Below are 24570 nucleotides of genomic sequence, written 5' to 3' on the forward strand. Positions count from 1 at the left end.
GCCCATCTGTCCTGCTTCCAAGACATCAACTTCAAGAACTGACTGTTCACTTGCGGCCTACTCTATCCCACCCCATGTCAGGTGCCATTGTAAGGAGATATTCACTTCACCTGTCACCTTTTAAAGGTGACGTACACCCCTTTTCCACAAGTTAATACAGTTCCCTCGTTTTACTGTAATATCTGTGACACACTTTAGTCAATACACCACAAGGATCAAGCACCACAGCACTTTCTCTGCCAAAACAGCCCAGTTCAGTAAGGCCGGTTTGAGTCCCTGTTCCTTTAAATGAAAATGAGCCCCCCTGTCAGGGTGTGCCGACGCAAGTACAGCATCACGCTACCTGGGCAACTGTCGAACCCTGGGGGAAACATGTTGGAATGAGAGTGAGACCCTGAGCAAGAAGAGGTCTGAGAATCAGGACAGAACAGGACATTTCTGAATGGTTAGTTATTAACTTTATGCCACTTTGGCATTTATTTTTGTATGTTTGTTCATTAGCTAAGGTCATACGCTCTTGGCTGGCTGTAGTTTCTGTGTCGCATATAACATACTGCTAGTGAGTTGAGTGTGTTTATGTATGGGAGTATGGGTGTATGTTTATGTTTGCGCTATCAAAGGTTAGCTGGGATTCTAGCATTTAAATAAATGCAAGTAACGCGAGTGTCATTAAACTATTCCTGTTACACCAGTAAAACTCACACTTTGCAGGAATAAACCAGAAATGTTTTCTCTACAACAGTACCTGTCAATGGGCCAAGTAGGGCAGTTAGGATCACTTGCCAATGCCTCATAACCCAAATTAATGTATGTGTACAGTTATTACAGTCTTTAAAAATCACACACTTATGAACACTAACAACGTTATTAAATCAACGTGACAGAGCAGTCTACCTACTTAGCTCTCCGCTGCAACGCAATGCTAGCAGGTCCGGCGCTTGCGAGAAAAAAATGGTGCACCTTAGCACAGAGACATCAGAACATGTATTAACACTGAACTGCTTCATGTTAGACTTCTAGTACTACTCACAAATAAGAAAAGTTAGTATGGGTCCATCCGATTATAACTGCTTTGTTGGATTCGTTGAGAAACATTTTTTAAAAAATATACTGGACTTGTACCCCACACTGATGACATATTTGGTGATGCTACAGGCACATTTGACTGTTCATTTCTTCCTTCTCCAAGTTCCACCCAGCTCTGGAATAAATATGGAATATAGAACATCCTGGAATGAGGATAACCTTTTTGGATCTTTCAATGAAGTTTGGAAATTCTTGTTTAAATACCACCATCTGTTCTAAATCTACAGACTCTCACTCCTTTTTGCAGTACTACCCAAGGCCTGTAAAACTCCACCGCTTGCTCACAGCCAATAAGACTTAAGTGCATAAGAATTAAGCACATTTATGGTGAAAATGAAGACATCCTCCAGAAAAGTATAGAAGTGTGTGTGAATATCTTCATAATTGTGGCTTTCCTGAGGAAGTCACAGATGAAGCCTTTGCTGGTGTTCTACCTGTTCAGAGAGTGCACGCGCTGACCTACAAACAATTTGCTGTTAAGATGACAAGAATTCCTTTGGTGCCTACAGGACGATGCAGAGACCACGTCCCTTTTTAAGGATCTTCCACCAATCTCCTACAGACGAGACAAAAACAAGATTGAGATAAATGACCATTCGGATAGTAACTGTGGTGCTGTAGCCTGCAACCACTCTAGATGAACTCTACATTTATGAACACAGCCACTAAAATAACGGGCACATAACGATCAGCTGTTATCACCCACACCTCCTCGTGCATAACTTCAGACGTTGTCTACTGTATTAGTCGCAAGAGATGAAATCAGCTTTACACTGGAGAAACTGAGGGAAGGTTTGAGGATCAGTTGTTCAACACCTTTGGACCATCAGAATAAAGGATTTGCCATTTTGTCATTTTAAGGCATATTAATGATATATATATATATATATATATATATATATATATATATATATATATATATATATATATATATTCTCACCTGCAGTATACTGTAGTAAGAGATGTAGAGATATTCAAAATTGTAGTACACAAAGTTTCCAGAGAAACAGGACATTTTGGGCTGAGGTCTTCTATCAGCTGTGCAAGCAAACTGCTTATTGGCATTCAGAATGCATGTGTCAGGCAATTCTAAACGTTTCTCTCTCTCTCTCTCTCTCTCTCTCTCTCTCTCTCTCTCTCTCTCTCTCTCTATATATATATATATATATATATATATATATATATATATATATATATATATATATTTAATGGTTTAAAAAATTATTTAAATTTACATTTCAGCTGAGCGATAGCTGAGAACATACAGTTGGTGAAGGCAGGCTGAGAAAAAATGACTGCAATAAAACATCATAATATATTCAGGAACACAGAGAGCAGGGATTATCCATCTTGCTCCAGTAGAGAATGTAATTGCGGTAAAGAATACTACAGTCAGGCCCACAACACAAAGCTTTCACCGACATGAGAAAGGCGATCTGCCATTGAGCACTAATGACGTGAAACACATTCAGACATTATTAGCACTGTTAGGTCTGGTGAGAGCTGTATAGGAGGTGACAATAGATTAACAGGAGGAGGGAGATTTGTAATGATTGTCATTTTTTTGTTTGTTTGTTTTATAATAGCTGTTATGGATAGTCTGGTATTTTCATACATATGTAAACTATGTTCTCAGCCACACTCATGCTACTTTTTTGCTTGTTGTCTTTTTTGTGTCGTGCTATTTTTCAGGTCTGGGTTGACCTAGATATGATTTGGATCCATTCTTAACAGTCTGGGTCTCTCATTCTGATCTAGTTTTAGTCTGAATTTGATCTAGTCTTGGCTTCGAGTAAAATCTGGATCTGTTCTTGATCTCTTTGTACACACGATTGTAGTCTGGGTCTGGTCTAGTTCCAGCCCTGGTCTAATCTGCGTTCAGTCTGAGTCTGATTTATGCTTTACACAGGTCTGATCTAGATCCAATCTGTCTCTAATCTTGGCTTGGTTTAGATTTGACTTGGGACTGGCCTTGGTTCCATATGCCAGGCAATGACTTATTTTTAAGCACTGAAAAGTTCTTCTGGTTTCCAGACCACACAATACAATTTGAAATAAGAGTGACACAATTCTATGGCGGCTGTTTCCTTTCCATCCTAGGTCTCCGTGTTACTGCTCTTCTATATCATCATTCTGAGTGCCTCAGCGCTCACGGAGCTCTCTTTTACTCGGCTCCGGCTCGCTTTTAGCTCATTAGTGCTCACAGCCTCCAGCTCTTTACTTAGTAATTGGCCCCACAGTATACTATTCCATTAACCTATGCCATTCTCGAACAAGCCCAGCCAGCACAGACAAGCACGCAGTCAAAACAAGGAAGGGCTAAACAGTTGAGAACAAGCGTAAAAAGGCGAAGAATCTGAAAAAAAAAAAAAAATCGTTGAATAAAAAAAATAAAAATAAAAAAAAAAACCTGACTGATGAGTCTTTAATGATCTAAAAACCACAGACATGAATTGTTAAACAGTGGCAGTGTGTGTGTGATCTGGACAGAGGCATGTGGGTGGGGGTTGGGGAGGGAGATAAGGGAGGATTGGCATGGAGTTCCACATGTTCTTCTGCAGGAGAAGAGGCTGCTTGTCTCCATCCAGGAAGCAGGATACCACAGCCTCCAGCCCTGGGGTTCCATTTCCAGTGGTCGCAGCCACAGACAAGCTGTGGTGTCGTCCGGCTGCAGTGGTGGCATTTTTCTGGAATGCGGACAAAAACGGAGGCAGCACCACCTCTGTTTCGTCCCTTTCTTTCTCTTGCTCTTTTGCCCGAGAAAAAGGCGCGTCCCCGCTAAACTCACGGCCCCCCCACGGTGATTAGCTGCTGTTCTGTGTTTAATTCCCCCGCAGCCTGGAGCCCCAACGCTGCCACGGGTGATTTGTGGTCAGGCATCTGATGGTGGTGGGAGGGCACGATGGCCTTGACCGGCACAATCCATGCCTCCAGAGTTTCGAGAGGTCGGCGCAGGAGACCGGGAGGCTTCTGCACGACCCCACTGCGCCTCCGAGTCATTTCGAATACAAGCGCAGGCCTGTCTCTGTGGTAATAATGGCATTATTAATATGCGTGTCTTTCCCATTAACCCCGACGTGGGGGGAGTTGGGCATCAGTGAGATAGACAGCTCTTATTATGGCGGGAGACGAAGGGGCCGCGTGGGGTCTCGTGCATGCTGCTCCGCCCCAGTGTCAACTCCAGAGCACCTCAGTCTGTCCATAAGAGGCCAACAGATGGTTCTGACTCAACAGTGTGATTGGCATGTACGTGAGGAGTGTGTTTTTGTGTGTGCACATGAGAGTGTGAGTGAGAGTCATGCACACTGCACACTGCGCATCTTGGTTTAATGTTTACTCCTCTCACTGAGTGGGAAGTGGTGTGTTTGGCTGTTTTTGCAAATTTGCTAAAAAAAAAACAAAAACATTCTTGCATTTCTGTGAGTGTGTCTTGCATTTCCATTGCCATCGACAGATGCGCCTTTGCATCTCCTATTCTACAGTGCAAGTGAACCAAACAGTGCAGGCCTCCCTTTACCACACTGAATACAAGGCCACCCAGTGGACACATGTGTAATGGCGATCCCCTGAACACCACAGCCGTGAGTGCATTAAACCACGCAGAGATGTACGGAGACGTATGAGCCAGGCTGGGGTGTGGAAGTGCTTTGACCAGGGCATAATGAGAGAGCGATATTGCAGGAGTGAGATTCTGCTGTGATTAAGCCTGCCACTCTGGCAAACGCCGAGTGTGTTGCGGTACGGAGCTGACATTAAGTGGGAGATGGTGCTGACACTAACTGGATGGAATAAGCATGCCTGTCATTTCCGTGCTATATTTAAATTAACCCTATCAGTGAATGTTACAGTCTGCGTGTACGGGCATGAACTGTGGCAGCACGTGTCTCCTTATTGGCATACAGAAGCATTATTACAGCCCAGACTGATATTTTACATAGACCAATGCTTGACCAGCTGGGTGATAACGCAAAAGGGGGCGCAGCCTTGCTTGCCTCTTAAATGCAGGTCATCCAATTGACCTTTTTCATTTTTTTTTAAACAAGGCCTTTCATCTGACCAGCTGTGAAACCTCCATCAACCTCTGTTCCGATGTTCGGCCAGTCTGCCATCAGAAACAGGCTGAGGGAGCTTGTCAAATGACCACCCTTATCTTGCATGATCTGAACATTTCACTTCACAGCACGACCCAAAGTGCTGAAAGTGCGCGACTTTGACAGTTTAGCTTAGCAGCATGCAGAGAGAGAGAGAGAGAGAGAGAGAGAGAGAGAGAGAGAGAGAGAGAGAGAGAGAGAGAGAGAGAGAGACAGACAGACATGTCCTGTGAGCTCACACTGATCCAAGATGTGTCAGAAATCTATCAGCAAGCTTGTCTTATTTATTCATGAAAACAAGAGGTATGGATCACTATGGCTAAAGAGCTGGCTATTTAATCCAATCATTTGAGGATATAATAAAATTATACTCATATTAAAAAAGGCTGTAAATGCAATTATATTGAGTTTTAATTAAAGTTAGTGGTGATTGCACACAATGCCACACTTTGTTTATAATGAAATTGACTAATAATTTAGCTATACTAAATTATAATCTGTTTGATAGTGCTGCAGACTAGTTAGTCTGTATACTAATTTTGACACCAGGTAGAAGTGCACTGAGGATAACACAGACCCTGTTTTTTGCCCCGGTCTAATTTGCTCTTTTTAAAATCAGTGCTATAAGCCACTATCCACCTTTTGATATGCTGTGATGCTAGCTAGCTAATTTTTACCCTTGTTTATCAAATTTCACTTGTTTGATTTGATGATGAGAAGGTTTATTTCAAAATATCTTGGTTTACATCTGACCCATTAGAAATTGATTAGAGTTCTACATTGCATGACATTATAGACAGCATACAATGAAACATGGAGGAACAGAAGTAGGAGAGGCTCAGTGTAGAGTCTGCATCGTACCACAAAGGGACACGTTTGTAAGTCTGATGTTTGGTTAGACGTCGTGTTTAACGGTGTCTTCCATGGAATCTGCCATTCCACTGGTTTGCTCTGATGAAGATTTCAAGTAGGTCCAGCATCCAAAGCTCAGTTAAGTGGAATGTTTCTTTTCATGCATGGAGACACTGCATGGAGTCTCTTAGACTTACATGACACAGATTTCTTCTTCCTTCAGTAGAAATGTCTTCACCTCCTTCTTCTGATGCACTGGTGTCAGGAGAGGGATGTAGCGGCGGAGCTAAATTAAACCGAGCTTCGCATCAACAAACTTGAAAGTGGATCGTGAAGAAGACAATGCCCAGAGAACGCGGGTACCAAGCATTACACCTGCCCCCTGCCAGTGGGCCAGCCAAGAGGAAGTGTTTAGCTGTGGAAGATAGCAAGAAGGCCAGTACTGAAAAGATCAACAGTGGAGGTCAGCTGGCACCCAGTGTGAGAGAAGCCATGTCTGGCACGGCATCAGTGCTGATACAGTCCATGATAACGGCAGAGACAGAACAGATCTTTCCACACTACAACTGCAAAGGCGTTCGGGAAGAAGCACTCTGACTGAACGGCAGCCATCACTGCAATACAACTATGCTCGGAGCTGGAGGGTGCAAGTGGATGTGCCACCTGAACAACACAATGACTTAACCACATTGACAACAGCACTCAAACTTTCATACAAATGCTGGCAGTGTTTTTAGTCAAGCAGCAGCTTCCTGACAGGCAGAGGCTGAAAGGGCAGTGGATAAACATGTTGGCTGTAGAATTAAGTACAATGGCCCTTGTGTACCGGCATTCAAAAAACCTGCACAGGAACGGACAGCATTGCACTTCTTCTCAAATGTGTTGCGGCCGGAGGGGTTAAAGCAGTACGTACAACTCACCACACTGACCCACGTCCAGCAGTTCCATCAAAGCAGAAAGAGCAGAGCTCATACTTAGCAGTTAGACACCTTGGTGAATGACATGGTGCTATGCGGTGTGCAATGCTAAGCTCCGCAAAACGAGAACGCCAGATGAGTGATGGTGGAGCGAGCGGTGTGCTGGCAGTACAGAAAATGAGAACCCCACATCAGTCAATTCCTCGAACCTGAGCAGGAAATGAGGCCGTGGGTGAGCAGCCGCCGAAAGGAACGGTCATCAGTCTAAAAATCCCCATTCTAAAAAACAGCTCAATGCCCTTGCTCACATTAGCTTGTCAGCGTTGTTACTATGATCATGTATGCTTTCTCACAGCATGGACGGAATGTGTAACAGCTGGGAAGTGAAACCCATCTAACCTAAGCAGGTCACCAGCAGCTGACTGGAAATGAGAAAGTGCTAATATAATGTATATATGTATATAGAGTTAATATAGGATGATATATAGGATGCTTGCATACTCGGTTTGGACTTCCTTGTGGCAGCCAGAGCTACCCTTGACCCCAGGAAGGAATTGCTGCACTTACAAAGGAGACAAGTCAAGGTGTCAGTGGCAGAGTCGCAGAGATATTCCTTGACAGTTCCTTGACTGCTCCGTGGGTGAAGCGGTCAGTTCTGACGGAGCTGAACGTGCACCATTCCAACTGACTACTGGGTCTCCGGTGGCTGTGGCACACTGTCAGGTCAAAGGCGCCTAGAGGAGCAGAAACAGCGGCCATGAGAGCTTCTGTGTGCTAATCTCAGAGAAAGACTGTACATGGCCTAGCTTAGTGCAGCACAGCATCGACGCTGGTGAGGCTGCACTGGTTCGGCTCTGTCCCCACCAGCTCCTGTGGGCTAAAAGGTTGTAGAGCAAAAAATAGTGCCAGTGGACCTGGCGAAGAAAATGGATGCTAGCTGGCACCTCTGCATGTGTTATAGGTGGCTGAGTGCTGTTAAAAAGGCTGACTTATGCCCGCTCAATGATGGCTTGGATAAGCTTGCCAACTTGTCATCTCACTTAATCTACGTTGCAGATATTAGCATGTGGTGCTCGCTATTGGATGCCAGGGAGAAGCCGGCATTCACAAAAGGGAGCAGGATACTAGGACGGAAGCAGCTAGTTGTGGAGTTCTCATGCTAGTGACCAGGGCAGCAACGTTGAGTTGGTGGCCATGGCTGAGGTACGCAACCGGCCAGGCAGCCAGAAAACTGATTACACCGCTGCATCCACAGTGGCCTTGTGGAGCGTTTCCACTGGATGCTGACGACTCAACTCCCTTTACTCCCTGCGCAACATCAGCATGACTGGGACGACCATCTGCCCCCTGTGCTGCTGCCGTACCGCTCTGCCATGCAGGAGACAAAGGGGATCAGTCCGGTTTTTTGGATATTCAGCTGCAAGCTCAGGACACTTGCAGGGCTTGTGTTCAGCTGCCTTCCAGGGTCGGAGGGCTGTAGTGGGCTATGCCGAACTCCATTACCACCTTCACGCCATGCATCAACTCACCAGAAGCATCAGGGAGATGCCAGCGTTCACCAAAGATGAGCATGTGAATCGAATCGCACTTCCAAGAGCACCCACTCTCACCAGGACATGCAGGGGTGTCGGGCAGTGGGTAATGGTGGACCTGGCAGGGCCCTTCGAGAGCCTTGGAAATAAATAGGTTTTGGTTTCTCAATTTTATACTCTCTGTTGTAATAGAAATAAAACCAGACTGTTTCTTTCATGATATGTTTTATGTTTTGTTTATCTGTGTGTTGTCTGTTTTGCTGCTTTGTTTTCTCCCACCACCCCTCTACGCCCCTGCCTCAAAAGCAAAAGTGATCTGAGCCTCATGCACACAGATTTATTTTCTTAGTTTCTATGTTGCTGGCTAGTTAGCAATTTAGACCTGGTTAAAATGAGTCCAGGATTGGCGATGGGGGCATTGACTGGATTCAGGTGGGCCAGTCTAGAAAGCGGAGAGGAACATGGCGAGGTTTCCCAGAATGCAGTGTGCCTCTCCACTGACTTTATTTAAAGTTTCAATTTTGTACATATTTTATTTGTGTGTGTGTGTGTGTGTGTGTGTGTGTGTGAGAGAGAGAGAGAGAGAGAGAGAGAGAGAGAGAGAGAGAGAGAGAGAGAGAGAGAGAGAGAGGGCGAGAGAGAGCGAGAGAGCATTTGGTTTAGCTGTGTCTTTTTCTTTTCTTAATTAGAGTGTTTAGATATGTCTGCTGTGGTCATGGTGTGCCTGCTTAACACCCCTCCCTGTTTTCTTTGTGTTTGTGACCTTTACTGCTTGTTTACTGGTGTGAGTCTTTTTAAAGACCCTGCAGTTTTAATAAAAGGGCTGTTTCCTCAGCAGAAATGTCTTCACCTGCTTGTTGTTCTGCAGGGATGCTACACTGTGTTTGCCACGGCTTATTCTGTCGCTGCAGTCTTCAGCAAGTTGTATTGACCAGACCCGATTTTACCCAGTGGACATGCAGGGGAGAAACGTTAAAAATGCATGCAGTCTGGCATTCATCAAATAAGTTGATACACAATAAATTATTTCATGTTTAAAGAAATTGATCCCAAATACACGAGAGCAGATTTTAATCAAACCAAATATAAATCAATAGCACAAGCTGTCTGCTTTAACTTCATCCTCGATGGCCATAATACCCACCCACACACACAGACCACAAACGCAGTTAAGCCTCATTTAATGGGTAAAAAGATATAAGGCCTTCGTGATCCATAATTGTGTGTTTAATTAATTAATTATTTTTTTCAGTTTAGTTGCTATATGTTAATATTGTGCACATAAACTCTCTGGTCTATGGTTGTTTTTAAGGCAAATTTCATTTTCTTTTACTTTGATTTCAATAGAGACTGAGCTCTATGCTCACCTGATAGGGAAGCAGTCATCTGAGATGTGGGTAGTAACGCGTTACATTTGCTCCATTAGAGTTACTTAAGTGACTATTTTGAACAAATTGTACTTTGAAGAGTTGTTTTATAAGAGGGTACTTAGTATTCTTACTCAAGTGCATTTGCATATTATATTCCATTGTATTCATTTCAGATACATTTCATATTCATAAATAATTTTAATTTAATAAACATTTTGTGTTTCCTTCAACTCCTAGTGTTGCCCGAACCTGAACTGTCAAATGCGGGAGGGTTACTGAGATCTAAAGATGATCATAGAATGGCACCGTTCTGCTTCAGTAAGTCAGCCAACTAGATAAGATGAAGTAGACCAATACAACCAAGAGCCAAGGGGAAAGATTCCCGCATAGGATGAAAGAGGAGCCCTCCATTATGGTGCATGATAAAATGTATTAAAAGTAGCTATATCCTGTTCTCTAAGGCTCACATACCCCTGCATGAAGTCAGTTCGCTCTCCTAATGCACATTATTAAAGTGCTGTAATCCTGCAACATCAAGGATATTCTGATAGAAAAACAATAGATAGTAATTTATATAGTTATATAGCTATAAACTTCCCCCCACATAGAAAATCCCAGAAATTTCCCTCAAATTATGCTAATCATAAAGTGATCACCAAACCTAGCTGATATCTACCTCATATCAAAAACCTTGTGTAGCTGTAATACATGGTATAGTAAGTTAGTTAACTAGTCCCATGTCCTGCTATTGGTGGATTACTGACCCTACCAAAGATACTTTCAGGTTCAATCCAATTCAGAAAAATTAGGACCTTACTTGCACTTACCACGTTGACTTTGAATCCAGAGCAATGAGCCAATCAGCCTTAAACAGCATAACTATATAATAACTACCCCATAACCATATAATAACCACCCCATAACCATCTCATACCCAAACCATATAATAACCACCCCATAACATATCATAACCATATCATAACCTTCTCATAACCATATAATAACCACCCCATAACATATCATAATCATCTCATAACCATCTCATAACCACCCCATAACATATCATAACCATCTAATAACCATATCATAACATATAATAACCACCCCATAACCATATCATAACCATATTATAACCATCTCATAACCACCCCATAACCATATCATAACCATCTCATAACCATATAATAACCACCCCATAACTATATCATAACCACCCCATAACCATATCATAACCATCTCATATCAATTTCATAACCATATCATAACCACCAAATAATCATATCATAACCACATCCAGAAAATTCAAACCTTGCAGATGTGGTTTTAAATTAATTAAAGGTACATTAAATGAGGAGATGGCACAACATTTGAAGTTGGTAATAATTTTTTTATTACAATTATGTAATAGGAAAATAGAAAAATAGAAAAATAAAAAATGAAAAATTGTAATAATGACATCATTGTTTTAGTGCATTAGTACAATTAGTAAATTTTTAACTTATAATGTGTTTAAATGGAGAGGAAAAAAAATGATTCAAATATTCCTAGTTTAGTCTTAGTTTGGAGGTTTATTTTGTAGAAGAGAGTACTCATGACGAGTACTATGTGAGAGTAGTCTGGTGCTCCTATATTCTTGTTTTAGTACATTAACCCACGTTAAGTGTTTTTGAATGTCCCCCTGAGGGATAACTCTTGTACTTCTTTTAAAAAAGACGTAAAAGGAGCAGTCATCCATTGTGATGACAATCTTTTGCCACTTGTGATCTAATCATGTTTTTTTTTTAGTTCTGGGTTACAAAAATACATACTTGCAAGAAATAAAAAATGCAGATAAAAATACAAGTATACAGAGCTTGTAAAGTAATCTCTTTGGCCTCAGGCAAGTCATTGATGTTTTTCAGGTTGACTCTGCAAACAATTTTCAGAAAAGTTCTTTACATTTCACTTTCCTACATTCTCAGAATAGATCAAGTGAACAGGAGCTACACAGACCATTTTGGACATGCAGATGTGGAATTGGTGTTTCCATTGTTCCATTCCCATGTGTTGCCTAAATCAGGCAGTGTTTTGCAGTTCTAGTTTGATTAGCTAAATGAGATTCATAGAAGTTACTCACTACTTGAGTAGTCTTTTTTACAAGATACTTTCTTACTTTTTCTTAAGTTCTAATTTAAATGAGTACTTTTACTTCTACTTTAGTAATTATTATTATTTTTGCTTGAGTACAGTTTTTGAGTACATTCTTTTACTTGAGTACAGTTTCTGAGTACATTCTTTTACTTGAGTACAGTTTTTGGCTACTCTGCCAACCTCTGGGCATCATAATGTCTTTTTCATTGAGGCGAACTGACTGTGATGGATCTTGCAGACTTTATCTTTCAGCTCCGCCTGCAAGGTGCTGCACGTTTGCTGCCATCGCCATGGTCACATCTGAATTAAGAGGTCCGTGGTAAACAAATCAATTTTCATCGAAAGTTTTGACGGACATGGCGAGCGCATGGAATAGGAATTAGGCGGTTAGCCCACGTTGTAGTCATCCAAAACAAACAAACAAACAAACAAAGAATAAACAACAAATAGCAAAGGAGAGCTTGGATAGCTGAATTACTGCCATGCAGGCCAGCGCGGACTGGCACACATTCCCTCACTGAATGCTGGCTTGTCAGCTGCAGCAGGGTGGTATTGTGACAGTATTGGCCATCATCAGGGTGTTAATTGACCACTGAAAAGTTTTCATTAGTGTCTGGTCTGATGTAAGAGAGAGGAGCGCACAAAGGTCACTGTCGCTCTGTAAACTGCTTGTTATTGTGGGTTTTGCACTCATTTCTACAGGGAAGGGAGAGATTAAAAGCCAAGATCAAAAGATCTGATTGTGTAGAGGAACAGTGGAGACGTCCAATCTAGAATCCGATCAATAATGTGTGCTTATCAAAAAATGAGGAGGCGGGGGTAGACAACAGCCTTCTTATAAATACAAACACTGCATGTCATACAGTGGTGAAATAACCCATTTCAGTTATATATTACGTAAATTACAGACGCAGTTGTAGGTTGTTTATGCAAAAGTTTATGCCAATTAGATGGGTGATGTTATTCAAACAGTTCTGATGGATTTTAGAAGGACTGCGTGACTGAGCCACACACCAAAGCGGGATGCTTTGTCAACAAAAAACAAACTAGGGAGGAGAGACTCATGAACAATTATATTTGTTAATGAAAGAGAATTTCACTAACCAAAAGTACCCAAACAGGAGAATGTAATTAAGAAGAATGAATGACGCGCCAAAAATCGTTTTTTGGTTAATGACACTGAGACTGGAATACTGAGTGAAATTTTAAGGAAAGCAATAACCTTCACACTGAGCTCCCCATGGATAAATATGAACGCTGGAATGGTACCAAAATCATTCACATGCTCTTCCATCCCCTTCTGAGCTCTTTGGGGTATGCTTATCATGTTCGCAGTACTTATTCAGAACCTCCCCCTGACACGCACATATCACATTAGTGGTATATCCTACCACAACAACAGAGTGCCATCTGACTGTAAGCCTAATTAGACTCATATCACAGCTCAGTTAAATCGTGAAACTCTCACCCTGCTCTCGATTAGAGAAGTAATCGCACCCACCCATCCCACCGTGTTCTTTAGTGGGACATAACAATACAAGCACTGAAGCTGTGCACCGATTAGCTGGAATCTTCCTTCACAATAAGCGGTCCAATCACTTTACAGCGGCGGAGTGAACAGGGCTGTTGCTCTTTTAGCCCACTGACACTCTCTAATCCCCAGCGAAATGTCCGCCTGCCCGGGCCCTTACTGTGTGGCCATGGTGTTAATAATCGGGCCTTTATTGGCGAGGAAATTTTTATCGGCACCTTCGCAGCTGGAACGTGTGCCGTGTGCCACACAGTAGAAGAGCCGAGCTCTCTCTGTGGCTGAGGGCATTGAGGCAGGCCTGCTCAGGCAAGGGCTTCCCTGACGCACTAGCTGTTTATTACTGGGCATTCTGAGGCACTTGCAAATTAGCTGTCTTCCAAAATAATGGGGCGCCACTGACGACACCCGGATCCAAGACCAGCACTGCTCTGCAAAGCCAGGGACTTCGTCCGTTGGACCACACTGATGCAGGAAAAAACGGACCTTTTATTCATTAGCAGGGCAGCGCTGGGCTAACAGCCTAGTTCTGACACATCCCGCAGAAATCGTCAACTAATGAGGACGACCAGCACTTCTCACTGTACTTCCCGCCGCTGCTTTGACAGGGCAGTGTGAGTGAGCAGTTAAACATTTACTCTGAGGCCCAGCAAGCAGGTAGCCACAGTCACATGTAGTTATCGAAGGCCCTCCCACACACAGCAACACACACATGCAGTTAAGACTGCTTCTCTTACGGGTCCGTGAAACCTGTTGGTTATGGGTGTGCATAATGACTTCACGTTCTTATTAATACATCCTACACCCTCCGTGTCTCTCTCTATCTTTGTCTTTCTCTCTCTCTCTCTCTCCCTCCTCCTCCTCCTCTCTACCCTCTACCTCTCCCACTTGCCATCTGTCTCTTTCTAGTTGCCAATCCAAAAAGTAATTTTTTTTTTTTTTGGAATACCAACCGCTGCCACAATATTCACTCTCTCCATCTTTGTTTCTGTTTCTCTCTGTACCTCTTCTCCAAATCCTCTCTTTCTCCTTGCTTTCTCTCTGCTTCTCTCTTAACTTAAACAAATGTTTCACTCCTCAGTCCTAACACAGCTATCGGTGAATGGATGCACCAGTAGCATGGGTAGTCTTCGCATGAGCCCAGATGGCCTGCATCAGCTTTCGTACATCACCCGCAAGATGAATGCATGTCAAAATATAGATTTGATGTTAGCTGCCATGCAGTCTAAGGTGTGCTTCACCACACAGAAAATGGATGACAAGAACTGTGGAAAATGGAGTGCTGGAGTGTCTGCGTAAAGAAACACACTGCTGAAATGCTCTCCTCATTCCACGCACTTCTCAGTCCTGATCTGAGCAGAGTGCAGCAAATTGGGGAACACGTTAGCAAACTCAGCCTTGATGCCTGTTCCCACCCCCCCCCCACCCCCCCGTCTGCCTGTCTCACTCTCCACCCTACCTCCCTCCTGTGTGTGTGTGTAAAGTGAGCAGCTGCTGAAATATTTATTGATCTGTTTTCTTTAGCTTTGTGTATTTTCCCCCAAACCCTCCTGCCCTGCGTCACTAGCTGCAACCTCTGCTCCATTTCAGAGGTGTGGGGCCAATCAAAGCCCACTACAGCGAACTATTACTTAGCATTTCAGCAGCGCATCATTCCACCACACTGCTGGTAAACACAAACCAGTCTAATTGATCTGCATTGTTAAAAGCCTCAGGACCCACATGAGCCTTAATCTTTTAAACTCAGCACCTGTGGGTTCGTAAAGTAAAACTATGTAACTAGTATCCCTTTTTAAGCCAGAGTGGGGGAAGCCTAAGATGTTTACAGACACTAGAACCCCTCTTAGGGGCCTCACAAGGCTGATATTTATAGTTGCCTTCCATTGAGTGTCTACGCTGTGTGACTTGGACATGCTGATTGAGCCGCGGTGCGTCTCCATCTGCTCGTGGTATGTAATCTGCTCCTCCCTTTGAGGGGAGATTTGGTGCCAATCCTGACCAATCCTGGAACAACAGTCACTCAAGGTTGCTCTATTTTTTAGTATCATTTTGTTTTTGTTTATTGGTTTTATTTTGTTTATTTCATTTGACCTACCAATGAAATTAGGTAACAGCTCAAAAGGGCCAAAGCCACTTATTTTCTGTAACTAGCCAAACCATTAGTCACTGTTTTAAAATAAATTCTGGTGTTTAAATATAAAGGTCCCCAGGTGTGTATTTACCCCTTATATGCACTATGGTTAAGAGCCCGGAGAGTGTTACAGTACACGCTGTACAGCTTTCCAGTACATAAAGCATTTGTGCTGGCTCATTATCAGGTTTCATAGAGCAACAGGGAGCTGATTCAATGAGAATGAATAGAAGAACGGCGTTGGAACTGACAGCTGCTTGGAGTTACACTGGAGGGAAGGGGACGAGACGAGACGAGAGGAGAGGAGAGAAGAGATATAAAAGTGGAGAGAAGAGAATGGACTAGAGAAAGGGAAAGGAGGAAACAAGAATGAGAGAGACAGGAGGGCACAGAAGGGGAAAGAGAGAGAGAGGGAGAGAGAGAGAAGAGGGGGAGAGAGGGCAGATGGGCCGTGAGGGGGTCCGGAGTAGAGCTAATCACAAGAATGCACACTACAGCAGTTCACCGCATACTCAGGCCGGTGAAAGTGCAGAACTTCAATGTATATTCCATTTATCACAGATAAAACCTTGAAACAAGGTCACTGAAATCGAATACTGAACTAACGTACTTGAAGTACAACACAAGTGAATATCATGAGGCAGATGAGTTAGAAACTCAAAAAGTGACCGAACTCATACAACTCATACAACTTTTTTTCAGACTATAATGGCCATGTATATTAAATACATCTGGAACTAAAATGCTAGCACTGCCTAGAGTGTCTGCCAGATACAGAAAATGTAAGCAGAGGAAAAACTTGGTCAACTTAAAACTATTTCTTCAGTTCAACATGTCTGAAATTTTAAATGAATGACTTAGCACTGAAGATCAATTGCTTGGAAATTAAAGCTAGTATAATACTGTCAGTAAGCTCATTTAACTGAGTTTTACAACGAGGCCTTTTTACAGCAGTTCGTGTTAGAATAGATTCATTGCTATTAATGTAAAATTATGACATATTTATGACATAAAGTTTTAATAGAACACACCAGAGGAGTTTAACTAATGTCTTTTAGATATGTTGCTCTGATTTTGACAAGCTCTCTAAAAATATAAGTGTTCTTGGACACTTTCTCTGTCTACGCAGGAGTGGAGCTGAAATACAACCTGTCTTTTGGCCTAATAAGTTGCATATGTTCCTAAATACATACATTTCTTCCACCTAAAAAAGTATTGACATTTTCATCACATACACAAGTACTCATGCTCACCCTGAAGGCCCGGAGCAGGGTGTGGCTGCAATTCACACTCACTCCAATCCTAGGTACTGGATACACACACACACACACACACACACACACACACTTACACTCACTCTCTCTGTCCTACACACACACATACAAACACAAACACAGTCTCCAGAGCAAAACAACTCTTTTTAACAACTCAATCCATTGCCTCTGTTGCTTAAAACACAGGAGAATACTTTTTTCCCCTGTCTCTAAGACTTTAGTTTCTCCCTATAGGAGTGTATTGATAAGAGATCAATGGGCGTCATTTACAGCATTCCTATTCCGTGGTGCCGTATGACTATAGGCATATTCACTCTTAGGACTGGGATTTTGAGCAAATTCCCTATGGATATAGTTTAAATTCATCTTGCTGATGGCCCAAATAAGAGTGGCCGCAAAAATTTGTTTGTGTGCCTGTGTGTGTGTGTGTGTGTGTGTGTGTGTGCATGCATGCGCATCCGTTTTCATGTTTATCTGTGTGCTTGTGTGTGTAGGTGTGTGCTGTGTGTGTGCCTGTGTCCATGCATGCATATGGATATATTTTAACCTGTGTGGTGATAATGACTGTGTGTGTGTGTGTGTGTGTGTGTGCGTGTGTGTGTGTGTGTGTGTGAGTGTGTGTGTGTGTGTGTGTGTGTGTGTGTGTGAGTGTGTGTGTGAGTGTGTGTGTGTGTGTGTGTGTGTGTGTGTGTGTGTGTGTGTGTGTGAGTGTGTGTGTGTGTGTGTGTGTGTGTGTGTGTGTGTGTGTGTGTGTGTGTGTGTGTGTGAGTGTGTGTGTGAGTGTGTGTGTGTGTGTGTGTGTGTGTGTGTGTGTGTGTGTGTGTGTGTGTGTGTGTGTGTGTGTGAGAGAGCATATTTCTCACCCCCATCTGCTTCTGCTTCTACATGAACTCTACCACTACGTGAATGATCTCTCTTCCTCTGCTGCTTGCTCATGCACATACTCACGTGTGAAGATGGGTCACGGGCTTACGCTGGGAGTAGGAGTTGAGATGAGGATGTGGCTACTATTACAGTAATTAAACATGGTGAAAGAACCAGTCCCTTGCCACAAACGACCCGAATTCATTTTCATTTCTCTCAATTCCATAGACTCATAATGACTGTAATTAGAGTAATGAATAATCATCGTTCTACGATTCCCACTTATTATTCTGCATCTAGTCACAGGCGAGGAATCTCGATCTATGGACAGTGAGATTAGTGTGTCTCACTTGCTAGTATAAGAGATACCTGAAGGGTGAAAGGTGATTTTGCCTCCAACACACAATCTTGAGCTCTGAGATGCTATTTGACCCCAGTGGCCTCCCAGCCAGTCAAGATTCCCCCATAAAAGGCAGTTCACATAAAGGTCACTGTTTCATCTCTAAGATGTGCACATGATGTGCTGTTTAAAGCAAAGAAGTTTGCCTATCCTTGCTCTCCATGGCGATGCCTCCACTCTCCATGGTGATGTCTCGCTCTCTATGACAACACCTTGTTCTCCATGGTGGTGGCTCCACTGTCCATGACAATGCCTCTGCGCGCCGTGGCGATGCTGCCGATCTCCCTGACGACGCCTCGCGGCACCACTGTGGTCTGAGAACAACACAATCTGTCAGTCCTCCGTCCAGCAGGTGCGGCGAGCAGGCGGAGCTCCGGGCACCGCTCCCAGCCCGCCAGTCTCACCACCCCGACCCCGCCGCTGTGCTCCGCCCACACGATGATCTCAGCTAGCCACCTCTCCCACCAGACACTCCTACTCCCCCTCTGGGTCTGACAGAAACGGCGTGCAGGAAAAGCCGAGGGATGGGTGCGTGCTCCGGGCGCAGAGGCGTGGCGGCCGAGATCCCAAGCCAGCCCGCATCATTGAGCAGTCCAGCTTGGGCAGCGTGGATAAGACTGGGAATGTGCAGGAAGCCCTGCAGGTTTCACTGAGGAGGCATCTGTCAGGCTTGGCAGGAAGAAACATCTCCCCCGTCCTCTTTATCCACAGGCCAAAGCCACGCTTCGATTCCAGTTAGGAGCCCTCAAACGGGCTACGAGCTGGCTAATATGTACCATATGCGTTGACTCCGCTTGCCACCCATATGTTATAACAATAAGGTGTCTCACCTGCAGACATATCAAAGCACATGTTCACCTGTACTCTGATATCCATGTGGGGATGTACTGGGTACTATTTTTGGGTTACAAAAATGCACAAGAATGTTTCAAAATGGTTCTTTAGAAAAATCTGGAGCGACATCTAAATAGCATGTGAAAATAGCAGCACTAACACTCATTTATTAAAGGAATTCTTGTGAGGTGACTCACATTCATACCTACAGGGTTACAAGATCAACTCTCATCAACAACCCAAAACTAAAGTTAAGAGAACCTCATTTTCTAAAATTTCTAAAAGGCAATGTATCTTATCACTGCACCCCCAAACGTGGCCTGTTATGCGGCTGTGATGAAAAGAAAATACAAGCGAAAGGTTCCCTTTATAGGGGGATTTACTTCTGGACAGAACCATTTCTTTATGGTTCTATATAAAACCACTAAGTGATACATAGATTTTGCTTTACGTGACAGATGGAACGCTTTTCAGTACCTTAAAATGGTTCCACCTGAATGCTGCCCTACTCCTCCCCACCTCTCCCCACCCCACCTCACCCCACCCCTCCCTCCCTCCATTCCTCCTTTTGCCCAGAGTGTAGGTGCTGCGTCAGCCCCAGCCAGCCGGCAGCATAGATAACGCCATCAGTAGCTTCCCCTGCGAAACAGCTGTGGGGAATCCGCAGTCATGAGTGACGAGCGTCAGGCTGGATGGCAGCGGCACGGTAATAGAGGTGAAAGAGCCCTCTGCATGTCTCGAGGTCCAATTCTTCATGTGCCTGCACTCGTGGTTGACTTGGTTTGGTTGGAAACACTGCAGGACTAATGCAGGCAGACGTTTTGACCTAATTAATGATTTTGCCTGTAATTAGATGGAATGGAAGGTGCTGTGGAGCAGAGGAAGGTGCTGTTGATGAAAGCGGTTGTCCTTGGGCACTGTTCAGGGCTGTCTGTTGACTTCTGGTGTAATTAGCATTCATCGCAAAAACAAAGGTCTTGCCAAAGTATGTGTTCCAACCAAGATGTACAGACCATCTTATCTCTCTCTCTCTCTCTCTCTCTCTCTCTCTCTCTCTCTCACACACACACAAACACACACACTTGCTTGCTCTTGCTTTCTTTTAGATGTAGGCTTAAGCAGTGGGAGGTAACTGCAAGATGGTTGGGAATTTCTTTTTATCTGTTCTGCCACTATATATATATATATATATATATATATATATATATATATATATATATATATATATATATATATATATATATATATATATGATTCTGTTACCCAAAAGCCATACAAATTCTAACATTATATTTGCAGCTTCTTAATATTTTTCCAAATTAGAAGGGTAAGCGTACACTTCAAAACGACAGACATTTATAATTTGTCTCTGTATGCCAGACAGACAGAATCGTCGGAGACGTGAATCCGTGTCCTTTGGGATGAGAGCTCCTGAATTCTGAGAAAACACTAATCTGTTGCGTGAATCGTTCCGTCTCCCATACACTCATCATGTGCTGTCTCAGTAAAAAAACAAAAACAAAAAAACAAACAAACCTACAAAAGTCTGTTTTTTAATGGCTTCCTTCATAAAAAGCCAATGCGTCCCGAAATGACCTTTATATCGATATAAAATCGACATAAACGTAGCATTACCTAATTTACGTTAAATGTGTAAATAGAACACTAATATTTCTTGTTCACATAAGGTACACATTAGTCATTTCTAACAGAAGCACTGTAATTAAGCCGCGATTTATTTATTCAAACCCTGATTTCATCTAGCGACATCCATTTAATCTATCGTATGGTAAACGTTGCTAATGTCCACAGTACGGGCGAAAGACGTTACAGGCAAGACATCAGACTCGGGGTCCTTCGCCAGACTGATTTCGGCTGTGCGTGAAAAACAAAATTATCCCGCAGGGAAAAAAATGATTAAATTCTCATGCTCATTGCGGACTGCTGCCAACCAGCTCAAACAGTGAAATCAAACGTTGTGCCAGCGCAAGTTTTCTGCCCTCTGCAGCATGCCCGTGTTGCTTAGCCAATTGCCAGTGCGTCCGTATACTCCGTGAGATTAATAATAAACAATGCTCGGGAACCAACGTGAGCTTTTGCAGCCGTCTGCACCAAACTGATTCTAGCCATTTAGAATGTTGTCATTCGTAAAAAAAAAAAATAATAATAATAAAAAAAAAAGCAATATCGTCGTTTTATATACTGATGAGGTATTTGTGCGCTGGAAAGACGAGCCGCAAGCGCAAATCTCTGGCAATTGCAGTGAAAAAGTGACTTCCTTTCATCAGTTATACTACGCGTCAGAATGCGATAATAACCCTGTCATCCATTACATCTGTAGGTTGCACGTGAAAGTGAAGCGTCTGCATAACACATAACCATTCAACGACAGAATTCCATTCAAGCATTACTCCTGCTACGCCAGGCACCTTCACGCACACATGTACACACCAGTAGACTAATTGGACACACTGACTTGTTGCAGAGAAACGGGCGGCGGTGGGGGGTGGGGGGGGTCTTAAAAGTCTTGATATGCAGCGCTCATATGTTGCGGAATGCAGAAGCGCCGTGGTTGGAGCGAGTCGGGAAGAGGCGCGCTCGCATTCCGGGTAGCCCACTGTCACCCTTCAGCACACGCACGCGCTAGCGAGCAAAACAAAACCTCTGCGCAGACACGCGCGAGTCATTGGCAGGTAGACCTCCGGCGCGTGAGCAGCGCCGCATTAGTATTCGACTCGAGCAGCCCAACGCAGAACGAAGCGAGACGAGCGCGCCCGACCGCTCCAGAGGCGATTTAGCAGCACACAATATTATTGCAACTTACCTTTCGACAGCAAGGCCAGCAGTAAACCGGCAAACGTGCTTTGCAAGATTGCGCAGCTCATTTTTCGAGTGTCAGTTACTGTTTCCCGTGTCGCCCTCGTAATGCAATTCGGTTGTTCTTATTTGTTTGTTTTAAGAGAAAAAAAAGCATAGACCGCACGTGCTTTTCTGTTTCTTTACTCTGTGCTGTAGGGATGAACAAATCTTCCAAATGTCTTAACAGCGGTACAGGCAAGATGGGATTCTCGTGCCTTTCCCCTCAAGTGACCCTCGTGCGAAAGCCCACGGAGAAGAAAGAGTACTTCAGAAACGTTCACAGCGTGCCAAAGGACACAATAATCCTAGTGCAAAAGAAAGCACAAATATCCCTGCACAGAATCCGACGTTCACGCAAAGAGCATCCAAAGAAGCGCAGTGATGACAGGGGAAAAAAACGGTTTAAGTGATGGAAGAAAACATATCACAGAGAAGGCCAGGCAAGTGAAACGTGCGCGCTCGGCCGTTCCGTCCTGCTAACTGGTTCTGCTCCCGTTTTCTTTCGGTATGCGGCGTGATCCGTGGATCAACACTATGTGCATCGTTAACAGAGTATCTGAAGCGGCGCCCACAAGAACTTTGATTGGCGGCTCAAGGAGAAAACAATTCCACCAATCACGCGCGTCAAAGAAGGGGGCGGGTGGGAAAAGAGGCGGTCTGTCCAATCAAAGTTGCAGAATGGGCGGGGTGGAAAAAACTAGGCGAGAACAGCCCGGTAATAATATAAGGTGATTTATAGCAAGCTCGGTATACTGCGGTATTCCTGAAGCAGTGTGTCCCGGGTTCAATCGCGTTAGTAGCCCGTAGTAGCCTGTGCTTCTGGGACCAAAGCTGTGATGCAGCTGAAGAAATTTACTCGGAGATCTGTATTTTCTACACCCCTCGTACTTAAACCGTCCTACACAGTTAATTGTATAAATGATCCCGTATATAAGGCACAAACGAAAGGACTGTACTGAGATTGTAGCCTGCCGTCAGTTTCTTCGTAGTTCTTGTTTGACAGCCGCCCGATTGTGTCTCTGCAAGGTCAATCGGTCGAGAGGACGCTCGAGAGCTGGGCCCGAGTGATGACAACATGAACGAAGAGCAGGAATTTGGAACAAGTTCTGAATCTTAATAAGAGAAACTTGAATGACACCCATCAAGCTTATGCAGATGTTCAATAGACAAACGCGCCCAGGGATGGGTCTTGTTTACATAGCACTTCGTAGAGAATACAATGTGCATTAATTATTTTCAAGCTAGTGCCTGTGCCGTAGAGAAAGTCAGTAACGCATATGCATTGCCCCAGGTCAGAATCTTTTGTGGAAGACAGTTCTAGTTAATCTAGCCTGGAGCAAACCAACACACCAGTAATGAAGTTCCAGCAAAGGACAAGTTACACTCGTACAAACTGTAATTTGTTCACTTGTAACTATTTTTTGAAATCTATTTTAATCGATTATTTTTATACATGATATAGAATTGTATCATTTTCTACATTTAATGTTGCAATGAATGGACCTACTTTTCTCTTTATGCGGCATGTATTTATTTAAAACTCATTTCATTTGTGTTTGTGCGTCTTCCCCCCCTTTACATTAAAGTAATTTCAGAAAGAGGTTTCAAAAAGTTTTCAGCAGAGCTGCCTCCTAACTTCAGTGTCTCAGCAACATTTGATCCAGCATTCTTGTGCTTCTGAAGTGCTGTGTAATCTGTCTGAACAGCTTGGAGAGAGGCAGAATATCCTGAGAAATGCCTTTTGAAGCATCCCTCCAACTGTCAGTCTGTCTCTGTTTCCTGTACAGACATTTTGCTTGATCGCGTTGAATTCTCCATTAAGTCTTTACACTCACTGACACCCAGCTAGTCTAGTCAGCCACCAGACACCTCGTCAAAGACAAAGGAAAGCATCACAAAAAAATTAACCAAAGCAAGATGTTTCACTCGTGTTATAGTAAAGCTCTTAATTTCTCATGTTTGAATGGGTCTTTGGTATGCTAGAGGTGCATGAGGACCTTGAGCCAGGAAGCAAGAAGAAGCTTTGCACATTATTAAAACACCTCCAGGCAGAACACGCCCAGTGCTCCTCAGCTGAAACCTGTAGGAGAATTGCTTTTGGTGTTTGGTGGAATTCTGCCAGGAACATCCTGGAGTTTTGGCTGACCCCAAAGAGCTCCAACAAAACCAGGGAAGCTTCTGCAATTTCATTGTTCATGTTTTATGTTTTATTTAATTGTTCAGTCATGATTCACCTTTTCCATCGACACTGGACTACAGTGGAAGGATAAATATATATATAAAGGATACAGGTAGAACTTGTTGGTCTCAAACAATCTGTTACATACTATTTCCCATCATCGCATCTCCCACAATTCTCTTCTGTGGCCTCATCATTTGGACCTTGAAAGGAATATGGTTAACACTTTCAAAACTATATAAAATGTATGCTGAGAGCTCACAAAGACAGAGTGGTTAAGAAAACTACAAATCTCACAGAAAATTAAAGTCGTTTTAATTTTAAAATAACTCCAACAAGACCTATGACACGTCAGCAAGAAGACCATACAGAGAGCATGAAAAGTTTCCCATATCTGTGGAAGTTGATCTAACTGATGGATATTATAAATAAATATTAGAGACAGGCTCTACAGTCTTGAGATTACCTTGGCGTTTTCATGCTGTTTTTCCATGTGTTCTGTTTCCAGCTAATCAAAGTGGTG

The 24570-nt window shown here is 43.4% G+C and overlaps 1 protein-coding gene across 1 annotated transcript in view; it reads right to left on the bottom strand.

Moving 5' to 3' along the window:
- iglon5 (IgLON family member 5) overlaps nucleotides 1–22411 on the bottom strand; it is a 97042-nt gene extending 74631 nt beyond the window's left edge. The window contains exon 1 of the mRNA XM_081719938.1: nucleotides 21834–22411. Coding sequence (XP_081576064.1) covers nucleotides 21834–21894 — 61 coding nt within the window. The 5' untranslated portion in view covers nucleotides 21895–22411. The remainder of the gene's footprint in view (nucleotides 1–21833) is intronic.
- Between the last annotated feature and the right edge of the window lie 2159 nt (nucleotides 22412–24570).

Source organism: Electrophorus electricus, chromosome 1, assembly GCF_041902795.1.
Source record: "Electrophorus electricus isolate QZ-2024a chromosome 1, ASM4190279v1, whole genome shotgun sequence".
NCBI classification, from domain to species: domain Eukaryota; kingdom Metazoa; phylum Chordata; class Actinopteri; order Gymnotiformes; family Gymnotidae; genus Electrophorus; species Electrophorus electricus.